The sequence below is a fragment of the Tiliqua scincoides genome, chromosome 4, assembly GCF_035046505.1.
Source record: "Tiliqua scincoides isolate rTilSci1 chromosome 4, rTilSci1.hap2, whole genome shotgun sequence".
NCBI classification, from domain to species: domain Eukaryota; kingdom Metazoa; phylum Chordata; class Lepidosauria; order Squamata; family Scincidae; genus Tiliqua; species Tiliqua scincoides.
In genome coordinates, this window is record NC_089824.1 from 45,207,309 (window position 1) to 45,219,866 (window position 12,558).

A 12,558-nucleotide genomic window follows, 5' to 3' on the forward strand; every position below is an offset into this window, starting at 1 on the left:
GCAGCCCACAGGATTGGGCCCCTTAATCTCCATTTGAGAGCTTAGGAATTGCAATTCTAACAGTTAAAGCCGTTTTCCATTGCTTACATAAGAGAGGAAGATTCAATTGCATGTCTCTGCTGTGAATTGAATTGCACACTCCCAGATATGAGTTATAAGTTGTATGTTATATGTAGAACCTCTGGCTTAGTGCACCAGAAGGATTCTAAATCCTTAAAGAAGGTTTTGATTAATGGTTCTCCTGCAGGGGTTCCCAACCTTCTTTTTCACTTGCATATCCCTTGGTAGCCCATTTCCCTAAATTGTACCCCTTATATTAGCTAAATGTTTGTAGTTAATATTAATAATATAAGCCTTCATCTCCTCTATATGAAAACCCAGACTTCATGTATTCATCACAGTATTTTCTCTATTTATCTGTTTAAAGAACTGAAGTCAATGCCTTTTCACTGTTTTGCACCAGAAGTGTCCTGAGAAATTCTGGGTGATTGATCACTTTCCATATTATGTCTCAGCTTTTTTACTGTGCTGGTTTTCAATCACTGATTCATGCATGAATTGATGACCAAAAACTAGCTATAGGTGGGGCTTTCACAGCCAACTAGTTACCTTCCTGTCTTTCTGGAGCACTTTTTTCTGCCATTATTCCATTCTTTTTCAAGTGCCCCCAAAGGTCCTGTCAAGTGCCACTGCCCCAGGTTGGGAACCACTGTCCTACAGTGCACTTACTCTGGTAGCATTTACAAAAAGGTGGTGAAGACCAGAATTTAGAAAGTTAAAGAATAAAAATCTATCTTATGATCTTTTACTATATTTTTAATAAATGAGTGACTGTACAGTTCTTAGGCAACAATTACTGGTAGGTTATTTTTCAGGATCTAGCCTCGGGTAAAATCAGACAAAACTATAGTCAGACACCCCCCTAAATTTAACCCAGGGCTGAATAACCCAACTTATCTGAGGATTATATAAAATGCCATGATTTTTGGCTCAAACCCTGCCCTCAACTTATCTGTGAGATCAACTTATAGGTGTGTATCTATGGTAAATGTTGCGGTGTATGAAGAAATGTGTAAAGGAATTGCACATAAGGCATATATAATGCAAGGTATAATATTCATTTTAAGTGTATTATCTTTGCCCCCAAAAGACAAGTTGAAAGGGCACAATCCTATGGTGTTCAATGCTAGTGGTATGCTTGTACTGCCAGCCCTGGGTGTCATAAAGCACTTCTCCACCAGTCATACGTGTGTACCACTGGCACTGAGGCAGCGCCAGTCAGGGGTATCACCAACACTTTTGGGGGGCTGGGAGGGGATGGGTGGAGGGAGGGGAGGGAGGGGTGGAGGGAGGGGATGATAGGGCCCATGAGAGGTCAGAGATGGCAGCAAACTCTTCTGCCAAATCCTATGCCCTCTTCCTGGCTAGGAAGCCATACACCAGCTTCCTCAGTTCTGCACCTGCTCAGTAGTGGGCACATCTCTGAGAAGACCCATTGCAGCCACAGCATCATTACCCAGGTAAAGGAGAAAATGTTCCCTTCAACCGAGGAGCCCTGGCCCAGTTGGACACAGCAGCAGCCATTCCAGCTGTTCCTCTGGGCACTGGAGCAGCATAGAACTGGGCTAAAAGTCATCAAAGTGGAATGACCATTAAGTTTGTTTACTGTTGGGAAAACATTCTATAACAATGAATAATTATAAATTACTAGGAAATATGCTACATTTCTGGTACAATATTGTTAGCAAACTTGAAAACAGCAAATCAGTGGCAGACCTCCACAGCCCCTCGCCCCAGGCAAAGTTCAAGATGGCACCCCCCCCCGCAGCATGCTGCTGCCCCCCTGCACAATATCCGCCCCCTTGCTTACCTGGAATGGTACCTCGCACGACGCCAGAACATGTCAAGGAAGCCTCTCTGAGGTTCCCCAGTGCTTTAAACTGTGCTTCCAGTAAATCAGAAGCACAGTTTCCAGCCACATTGGGAGCCTCAGAGAGGCTTCCGCAGGGTCCTGAAGCTCTGCACCTGGGGCATTTGCCCAGTCAAGCTTACGGGAGGTCTGCCACTGCAGCAAATCTGCCTGTCAACAGAGCAATGGGAACATAAGGTTTGACAAAGAATGCTGAAACACTGAGGAACTGGCAGCCCAATCCTATGCATGTCTACTCAGAAGTAAGTCTCATTAAAGTCAATGGGACTTAATCCCAGGAAAGCGTGGATAGGATTGGGCTGTAAGGCTGTAATCCTAACAACTCTTTCCTGAGAGTAAGCCCCATTGAACAAAATAGGACTTGCTTCTGAGTAGACCTGGTTAGGATTGTACCCTAAATAAGCAAAAAAAGAATGGAAGCAGAAATTGCTAAGGCAGATTCCAGGGAAATTCCCAAGAGAATATTGGATGGGAGATGCTTAGAACTGTAAAAGGAAGAAGAGTGCTAGATATGGTGCCTGGAAAATATTGCTTTTCAATGTGTATCCTGTTGATAATTGATTGGAATTATATGGTAAGTTTGTGAGTATCCTTGTAATTTATTTCATTAATCCACAAACCTCTTCCTGTGCAGAACACACAAAGCAGGGCCTGTTTGCCCACCTTTCCACAACCACCCTACCCCCTCCACATTATAACGAGCAAAAGCTGAACAGAAAACTGAGAAAGGAAGAGAACAATAGAATGAACAAGAGCCAAGGAAGGATGGAGGGAAGGGAGCTTCACTTGTTCAGATCTTTTCTCTTTCTCCATTTTCCATTCAGAAGGGAAGAGGACAAGCACTGAAATGCCATTTTACTTCCCTGCCTGTAAAAGCTGTCCATGCTCAGCATTGGGGAGAGGTCCGCGATGCCCCTGAAAACTGGCCCACAACCTGCTGCTTTGTGCTGGGGCTTGTCCTGAGACAAACATTGAACAAGAGATAGGAGCAGCATAAAATCAGAAAGCAAGCAAAGAAAAACCTTTGCTCCCTTTGAGGATCCTCTTCATCAAGACATTCTGTGCAGTCATTGAAGAGAAGCTGTGTGATGAGCCATGCCTCCATGTGCATTTCCTTGAAGCTGTCCTACGGCCATCCATGATTGTTTGGTAGAATTCTTGAATTCAAGGCCATCAACAGTATGCAGATGTTCTTGTTTCTATATCCAAGTCAATGTATCTGGCAGTATACAGAGCAAGAATGACATTGTCAGTCATGTGCGCTACAGAAGGCTGAAATCACTTTCCTCATCGCTTCTGCTGAATATTTTCCTTGTTCTCTTCCTTTCACAGGCACATCTACAATGATAGCAGCAACTGCACTTGATGCTTCTGGGGAGGAAGATGCCATGACCTGGTTTACTCCCATGCTGTGGGACTGGAATGGTTTTCCTTACCTTGAAGAGTATCTGACCTATGGGATTCATGTGTTGTGGATATTGGTGCCTCTCATATTGATATATCCTACATCTTTGGTCGTATATTTTCTTTCGTCCATTGCCAACCTTCTCCTTTATATTTACAAGATAAAGAACAACATACAAGGAGACATGTCTAGCAAATCTTGGGACAAAGCAAAACAAGCTATTGCATACTGTGTGAGTTCATTTGCAAAGATATGGCATGGTAAGCAAGCATTTCCCAATCCTATTATTCATTCTAATTCCAAGATCTGAGGTTCAGAATCTCTGTGCTGATGGAGTGGCCATAATGTTGCCATTGTTACTTGGTATACTTTAGATAGGTATTAACATACGTACATGGGGGAAACCATCTCGAATGGTTATGCTCGGATCCTGGGTAGTGGCCAAAGGCACACTTCAAATGCTGAGGAATAAAAAGGGAAGATGGATGAGATATGCAACAAAGAAACTTTTATTGTGGAGACACTTTAACAATAATATCGGGGGAATTAAATTAAAGCAAATCATTCATGTAAAGAAAATGACCAGAGCATTACAGATGTTGCCTATTGGACTATAGAAGAGAAAATAAGGAAAGACAGAGGACAGGCCGTGCCAAGAACCAAGATTACACAGAGCAACAAAATTGAGAGTCAGTAATGTTTTTCCCAAACTTTATGGTGGTTTGATATGAATTTGGGGTGCCGATTCCAAAAATGGCATCCGTTTCGCCTTATCTTATCTAGTTTTGGAGACACGGCACAGCCTCTTTAGTGAACGGTTCAAGCAGCTTCCTCATGAGGAAGCCATGGTGTAGGCTTCCTCATGAGGAAGCTACTTGAACCGTTCACTAAAGAGGCTGTGCCGTGTCTCCAAAACTAGATGTGTTTGGGCAAAACGGATGCCATTTTTCAACATGCCTAGGAGAGAGGCAGCAGCCTCAGCTGACCCACAGAAGGGCAAGAGAGCTGGAGCGTTTTTCACAGGGAAAGGGGCATGTTGCAGGATGACCCACAAAGATGACTGTCTTGTCCCTATTCGCATAGTAAATTTGATTGTGCTCAAGAAAAGCAATGGGAAAATAGATAGACAGAAGAAGGCAGTATGGGGCTGTTCATCTTGGCTGCCGGCTTGGCATGGTGGCAAGCTGAGACTGGCAACACACAGCCACAAGCTATGAGTGATTTCACTTCATTCAAAAAGAAGTCATTTTCCTTCAGGAATAGTACAGCACTTGCAAAGGAAAGCTATGTCATTATTTCTAAATGTATTTAAAATTGATTAGAATATCAATTAATATGAAATATTAATCTTTTCCATTTAATCCCCTTTTCAGGTTATGAGGTTATTGGCATGGAAAATCTACCTGAAGGACCGGGGGTTATTGTTTATTATCATGGAGTACTTACTATCGATTATGGCTGCTTTGTAGGTGTACTATATAGGGAAAAAAGAAGAACTTGCTATTCTGTGTCTCACCCTTTAATGTTTTTGTTGCCAGGTAAAGTTCTTATAATCTGCTTTTAGAAATCTAAAAATAACTGGAAATCTGGAAATAACTGTACTGTGAAGGGTCATAAAGGTCTACAGCATTGGTTCTCAAACTGGGGCGTTGCGATGCCCCGGCCTGAGGGCCCTGGACTCTGCCCCCTTAAGGGGCAGGGGGTAGGCAGAGACGCGATCCCCAGGATCACATTGCTGGGGGGGGCGGTATAGGGACTGACATGCACTTACCATTCCCTGCAGCAGTCTCCCAGGGGTGCAGGGAGCCCTGTGTGACCCTCCACGTGGCTCCCCGAGCCGTAGAAAGTGAAAGTGGAGTTTGAGAACCACTGGTCTAAGGGCCCAATCCCACCCAACTTTCTAGCACCAGTGCAGCTGCAATGCAACCTTGAGGTAAAGAGAGCAAATGTTCCCATACCTAGAGGTCTCTGTGACTGCCTCCCCACCACAGGATGCAGTGCATGTCCCATTGACACGGCTGCACCTGCACTGGAAAATTGCATAGGATTGGGCCCTAAGGCAGATTTTTTCTAGAGGACCTATAGATCTCCAAGTATGAGCACCTGCAAAAACTAATATAAGACATTTTTACTAGGGGAGGTAGTACTCCATTTTAGTAGGCAAAATCCTCTTCACTCGTCTCCCCAAGCACACTGAACCCAGGGAGAGGGGAAATATTAATTTGATTGTTAGTCATACTCCTCATGGCAGTGCTCTCCCTGGGCACTCCCTGGGAACATTCTCATGCTCAGGGCTGCCTCAAGAGGCAAATGCTGAGTCCAGGGGGAGTTCGAAATCAGATGAAAATTCACTATTCCATAAGTCATATTTATATAATTACATTATTCTCATCTGGACCTATTTTTACAGGAGTTCAGTTGATTCTTAAGCTGGTCGGTTGTGCAGATCGCAGCAAAGCTAATTGCGTGGAACTTCTGAAGAAAGGCGAATTATTGGGAATTGCACCTGGTGGACTTAGAGAACAAAACTTTAGCAATAACAACTACACCCTGGTCTGGGGTTACCGTACAGGTTTTGCCCAAGTGGCTTTAGAGGCCAAAGTGGTGAGTGATTTCTCTGTACTAGAAGTGATTTCTCCTGCTAGAAAAGTATCACAGAGCTTAACTAATAATCCCATGTCCCCAATATGAAACCAGCCAAGCAATTAAAAAGTTGATTGTGAGGTGTGTGCAATCCATTAGGAAAGAAAATCGAGGATCAATCCATGGTAAATGGAATATATAGCTTTTATTATTGTAGAAAGTATGTTGTGTGCTAGGTGCTAATATTCTAGGATTCCCAGCATCTTGGTGCAAATGTAGTATTGCTGGAATATGTATCAGACATTTAATGTAGAGCTATAAAGACAGAGAGTGAGTTAATGATACCCTGTTACCCTGCACATGCTCAATCTCATCTGATCTCGGAAGCTAAGCAGGGTCAGACCTGGTTAGTACTTGGATGGGAGATTGCCTGGGAATACCAGGTGCTGTAGGCTTATACCATAGTCTTTCATGACTGAAGGTTGCCAACCATTATTATGAGCCTATGATGCAACCACACAACTTACAATTGTCATTAACAGCAGAATTGAAAGCAATTTCTGGAAGCTGGTGCTTTTCTGTGTACAGAGGGAAAAAAGGTAATTCTGTTCTTGCTGATGCAAACCTTCCATATTATGGTTTCACAATAACGCAGTTCCTACCCCCTTTCTTTCAAGTGTTATGGCCCTTATGAGTGGGGGAGCCAATCTCTGCTGCCTATTGGGTGCTTGTCGTAATGAGATACTTGACATTCTTTTTCTTGAGCTTCTCACTTGTTCCTTAATAACAGATAACAGCAAGAAGACACAGGACTAAAATACTCTCCAGGTTTCATACTTTCTTTCGTCTTTTTCAGCCCATCATCCCAATGTTTACACAAAATATTCGTGAAGGATACTACACGTTTGGAAATACATGTAAGCTACATTTCGCAAATTCCGTCATATGCTTCATTAAAGGATTAATTCAAATGATACCATGTGATTGGCTCACAGATTGCATAGTTAGAAATGAGGAAACATGTTTTCTGTCCTGCACCCAGTACAATATTCCATTGCGCGCATTCAAGGGGGAGACAGACTATCCAAACCATGCTCAGTTTGACATCTCATCGTCCAAGTATGCTTGCAGGGCAGAATAACAGATAATGTGGAGCAGAGACTTATGTGGGTAAACCATATCATCCAAACTAGTCCAAGGTCACAGTCTAACACAGTGGTTCTCAAATTCTTGTATAGACTTAGAGCCGTTCTAAGTTTTTGCAGGGGTGGAAGGATGATGGCGACATGAATGGAACAATCACACTGCCAATGGGGTTCCAGGGGCTTGGTTTTTACTCAACCTGTTTGCTGTGGCATACAGGGTGTGTGGGGATTCCCATGGAGCCCTATGCAGGACTTTCCATGCCTCAAAATGTTGAAGAAATGCAATTGTGACCCACTTCCGGTTTCACACTTGCAACCCAGAAGTGGGTTGTGATTGGGCTCTCCACAACATTCTGAGGTGTGGAGAGCCCAACAGAGGGCTCTCTGGGGATCCCTGCACCTCCTGGATGCCACATCACGCTATGGTAAGTAAAAATCAAGCACTGGTGGCGCAATTGCTTCAATCATGTCACCACACTCCCCCTGCCCTGCCCCTTAAAGGGGCAAAAGAGACCTTCTCAGGCTGGTGTGTTGCAACACTCCAGTTTGAGAACCTTTTCTCTATTCTCACACAGTGTCACTTGTGTTTTATTCACTATTTACTTAAGAGACTTCACCAATTTGTACCAGATCTCCTTCATGGAAACTATGTGCAAAGAGGTTGTACAATCTTGTTAGCTCATTGGTGAAAAAGGCATTGCTGTAGGGCATGATAAGATTTCATTTCTGATGTTGATCAAGAAATATGATTTGAATAGATTCAGCTCTGCAGATTGCCTAGGGCAATACTTATAGTGAGAATTTATCATTGCTTGATGATGGCCCTTTGAAGCAAAAATTTTGAGCAGCTGACACACAACTCCTTTTCTGAAAATTTATAGGGAAAAACTTCAATGTCAATAGAGATTGTATTTGCCTATTTGAACCACAAATGTTTTTCTGTATACCTGACATAATTAAATACATCAGTGTGGAAATATTATGGTTACATCTAAATGTTACAAAACTTGATTCTGAAGTGTGCCTGTATTTCATTTGCCTTTCAGTCTTCCCGCATTCTGAACTACAATGTTTGTGTTTGATACAACAGTTCAGGGTACAGATAATTGAATTCAAGAAAATGCTGTTGAGTTCATTCAAATTTGGGTAAATTGCAGAATGCAATTCTGCCTTTTGCATTCTCCTTTAATGTTGTTGGAATGTGTGATTGCACATTATACCCATTACATTTAAAATAAAATAGATTCTGTAACCAAATACAACCAGATTAGAGTCATGCATCTACCCTGGCAAATGGGGAAAGTCACGTACAGTGCAGGCTTTGCAAATACATCCACAAAGTGGATTTGCAACAAGCTACAGTGATGTACTGTAGACAATAGCAGAATTGGGTATTTCTTCAAGCACTCACATATCGTAAAGCATCTGGACGGATCATTTGCAGGGGTCAAATATTGAAGTGATCCGTTCATTTCAAGTCTGCTATCAGGTAGTTGCAATTCAAAATGTTATTCTATTTCACACACAGGGCTGACAAGATGGCTATATGAGTATAGTCGGTGGCTAATCCTTCCTGTATATGGAGGGTTCCCAGTCAAACTTCGTACTTACATAGGAGAACCCATCCCACACGATCCAAATATCACTGCTAAGGAGCTGGCTGAAAAAGTAAGAAAAGTATACATTTGGAAATATCAAAACAGAATGGAATTCTACACCTTGAGAAGGACAATGTTAGCTTTTGAATGACACTCTGCATATATAGCTTCTCCATAATTGAGAGTAGGCATGGGGTTCATTTCTGTGACTGAGGGCACAATCCTAACCAGAAGTATTCAGAAGTAAGTCCTATTTTGTTCAATGGGTCTTACTCTCAGGAAAGTGTGGTTAGGATTGCAGCCTGATAGTTATCACTGATTTTTACTCCCCCTTTGTTTGAGTTTACACTGTGAGAATTGCATATACCTTGCAATTGCAAGGAAGTGTATATGCCTGTGTTACTCATGTGTTGACTGTACTTTTCCTTAGGAAAAGGGCAATAAGACCAAGCAAGAGTTTAAATGCAGGTAATGCAAAAATGCAAGTACCACCACATCATATGATTTGAATGGTCCCAGTCTGAAGATGGCACAGCTTTTCAAACCTGCCCCGACTCATTCTGGGCTTGCAACCTCCTTCCAGTTGTCAGAATCTCTGGCTGTAAGTGATACCAGGACTTCCTCTGGATGGATGGGATTGATTTCCTGCTGGGAGCCATGAGGTGGTAATATTGCTTGAGATTGTACTGTCAGCTCTTCTTCTGCAAGCTAGATCTGCTACTGATCACAGAGCTGCTCTCTGTAAAAAGCCAGGCCACAACCCTGACATTTAGAATCGCAATAAGATTTTGAATTGTTACACTTAAAAAAAATTCAGTAGCCAACTCTATTTTTGGGCTGGACAAGTGGCTGCTTTACCCATGTAAATTTTTGTTTATGAGTAGCAGTGGAAATTATCTAGGGACATTCTCTTCTGTACAATTGCCTGAGGACCATTTCCTGTTTCAGTTTTTGAAAGATGTCCTTTTCTGAAAATGAATTAAGTGGGAAAAGTGCCTAAGAAAAAAATAATTCAGCCAGGATTTGGGATGGAGACAGCCTCGGTCTACTTGGTGGATAACCTGAGCCAGGGACTGGACAGTGAGAATGTGCCCCTGTTAGTCCTACAGGACCTCTCAGTGGCTTTTGATACCATTGACCAAGGTGTCCTTCTGGGGTGGTTGGAAAGATTGGGGCTTGTTGGCACCATCTTGGGGTGATTCTGCTTCTTCCTAGCTGACAGATCCTAGAAGGTGGCACTGGGAAATGCTTCCTCAATACCCTGGCCTTTGAGGTGCGGGGTGCAACAAGTTTCAACTCTATCCCCCATGCTTTTCAGCATCTATATGAAGCCAATGGGAGAGGTCATTCAGATATTTGAGGCAGGGAGTCATCAATTTTCTGATGAACCTCAGCTTTTTCTGACTTTTCCACCTGATTCCAAGGGGGTAGTCAAGGTCCTGTATCATTGTCGGGAGGCAGTTGGTGCTAGATTAGGGAAAACAGGCTGAAATTAATTCTTGATAAGACAAAAGTTCTCCTGTTCCAGAAGTCCGTGTTTCAGGTATTGGACTATTGCCCTGCTCTGAATGGGGTTGCACTCCTTCTGAAAGAGCAGGTCTGCAGCTGCTCCTGATTCCCAGGTGGTGGTTGTTTCAAGGGAAGCTTGTGCAAAGCCTCAGTTGATCCAAATAGTGACCTGGCACCAAACAGGGCTTTCCCAATGGTGGCACTCCAAAAGTGGAATTTCCTCCCCCTAGAATTAAGAACATCTCCCTCCCTGGAGACCTTTAGGCAGGGCCTTTTTATTTAGTTTGTTGTACAATATTTGAGATGATGGGTTTGCGTTTTTCATCAGATGCAATTCACCACATATACTCGCCTATAGGTCGAAAAATTGATGCCTAAGAATAGAGCCTGAGATCCTGGATCGACTTATACCCGGGTCAATGCAGTGGGTGGGGCACAGTCCTCTGGGAGCTTCTGGGAAGCTTATGGAAGCTCAGCAGCTGTCTGGTGAAGTGGGGGGGGGCTGGAAATGGGCTGAGAAGCAGGAAGCAGGGGGAGTAAAAGGAGTATTTTTACCAGTAATTACGGTATTCAGAGGCAGCCATTTTAGCCTCTTCTCCAGACAGGAAGAGAAGTGAAGGCGCTTCTGGGAACTGTAGTCTGTATGGGCTGCTATGGAATGCAGCACATACTCCCACAAAGCCTCCCCACAATTCCCAGAAGCCCCTTTGTCTCCTTCCAGTTTGGAGAAGAAGGGAAATGTCTTCTTTTCTTCTACGGCTGCTGTCTCAGAACATTCCTGACAAGTCATTTGCCAAGAATTTCACCTCCCCCCCCCCAAGTTTATGGGTCTGGTTCTTAAGACCCCAGGATGTGATCCTCATTTCCACCTGAAACAAGGTCCCAGGCTGCAGTGCACCGTTACTTAAGAGTAACACCCATGGAAAGCAGTGGGTCTGCTTCTGAGTAAAGAGGATTGCAACTGTATGCAGCTCAGTCCTTGTTGCTTGTCTCCCTGCTGTGAACTGAACCGCACACTTCCAATTGCATGTTTTATGTTGCATGTTATATGTAGAGGCTCTGGCTTCACACACCAGGCACCTTAAAGAAGGATTTGATTGATGGTTCCACTGGTATGTTGTTTACTGGCACTTACTCTGAGAGTGTTTACACAAATGTTGTGAAGACCAGAATTTTAAAAGTTAATGAACAAAAATGCATCTTATGATCTTTTATTGTATTTTTAATAAATTAGAAACTGTACAGGTTTTTAGGTAACAATTACTGGAAGGCTAGTTTTCAGGATCTGGTTTCAGGTAAAATCAGACAAAATTATAGTCAGACCCCCCCTAAGTTTAACCCCCGACTTATCCGAGGGTCAGAGAAAATTCCATGAGTTGGAGCTCAAAACCTGCCCTCGACTTATCTGTGAGATCGACTTATAGGCAGGTGCCTGCAGTGACTGTTAATGTGATCCTTGGGACTTGCTGTGTATTTATTGTTTATCATGCTATTTTTTAATACTGTATGTTCTAAAAAAATTTTTCTCAGTTTAGGTTGGATCTCAGACCTTTTCTTCATTGTTTGTGAAAATATAGACAGTAATGTTTTGCTTTCGTTTTTCGTTATTTACAGACAAAGACTGCACTTGAAAATCTTATAAACCAACACCAACAAAAACCAGGGAATATAATGAGAGCTTTAATGGAACGATTTGATCAGTATCATAAAGATGATTAATCTGAACTTTCCTTATAACTGAATTTTTATGTCATATTTATTGTCCATGTCATGTTTCTAGTGGGATTATTCCATCGTGATTATGTCACTTTAAATCCTTTTAGTATGCATAATTTTTTGGAGCTTTATGAATCATGGAGTGACTGATCATCCATGTGATCTTCCTGAAAACATTCTGTTTTAGATAGATAATATTTTGACATTGTATTAAAAGTTATGACAAAGTCTCTCTCTGTTTTTCATGCTGTACCACAAGGGAGCATGGTGTTGCTTTTTGTGGACTAGTTCTCTTGTTCTGAAAAATGGGTCATGTGTAATCTCTGAATAAAGCAAAGAACAGTCATGGGTTCTTCTTCTGCTATGAAAGTACAGGCGTCCCCCATAACTACAATCTGGAAACTAAGCCATTCACTGGCCTGTGCGAAATCTGTTTTGTCAACAGAGACTGCTGGTTGCTAAGGCAGGAAGTTTGGTGCTGGTGACCGACATGGAGGCTAATTTAGCACCAGAAGCAATTCAGAGATCATTAGAGGGCTGTATATTTGTATGGTAACCTCCCTGGGAAATTCCAGCCAAAGTTAAACTTTTAGTCTCCTTGTTCTACTTCTATTCTACTTCTGAGTAAAAAGGGTTGCAACTATGTGCAGCTGCACTTGCTCATCTCTCTGC

The 12,558-nt window shown here is 42.6% G+C and overlaps 1 protein-coding gene across 1 annotated transcript; it reads left to right on the top strand.

Annotated features, from left to right (window-relative positions):
- Nucleotides 1-3,273: 3,273 nt before the first annotated feature.
- LOC136649103 (DGAT1/2-independent enzyme synthesizing storage lipids-like) lies at nucleotides 3,274-11,889 on the top strand. The gene is made up of 6 exons (XM_066625529.1): nucleotides 3,274-3,595; nucleotides 4,709-4,873; nucleotides 5,746-5,939; nucleotides 6,775-6,835; nucleotides 8,592-8,731; nucleotides 11,785-11,889. The coding sequence occupies exons 1-6, from the start codon at nucleotides 3,274-3,276 to the stop codon at nucleotides 11,887-11,889; spliced, it is 987 nt and encodes a 328-aa protein (XP_066481626.1).
- The last annotated feature ends 669 nt before the right edge of the window (nucleotides 11,890-12,558 follow it).

Coding starts and splice junctions, on each gene's coding strand:
- LOC136649103 (XM_066625529.1), top strand. CDS start 3,274: ATGATAGCAGCAACTGCACTTGATGCTTCTGGGGAGGAAGATGCCATG. Junction 3,596..4,708: donor ATTTGCAAAGATATGGCATG/GTAAGCAAGCAT, acceptor TCCCCTTTTCAG/GTTATGAGGTTATTGGCATG. Junction 4,874..5,745: donor TTTAATGTTTTTGTTGCCAG/GTAAAGTTCTTA, acceptor CTATTTTTACAG/GAGTTCAGTTGATTCTTAAG.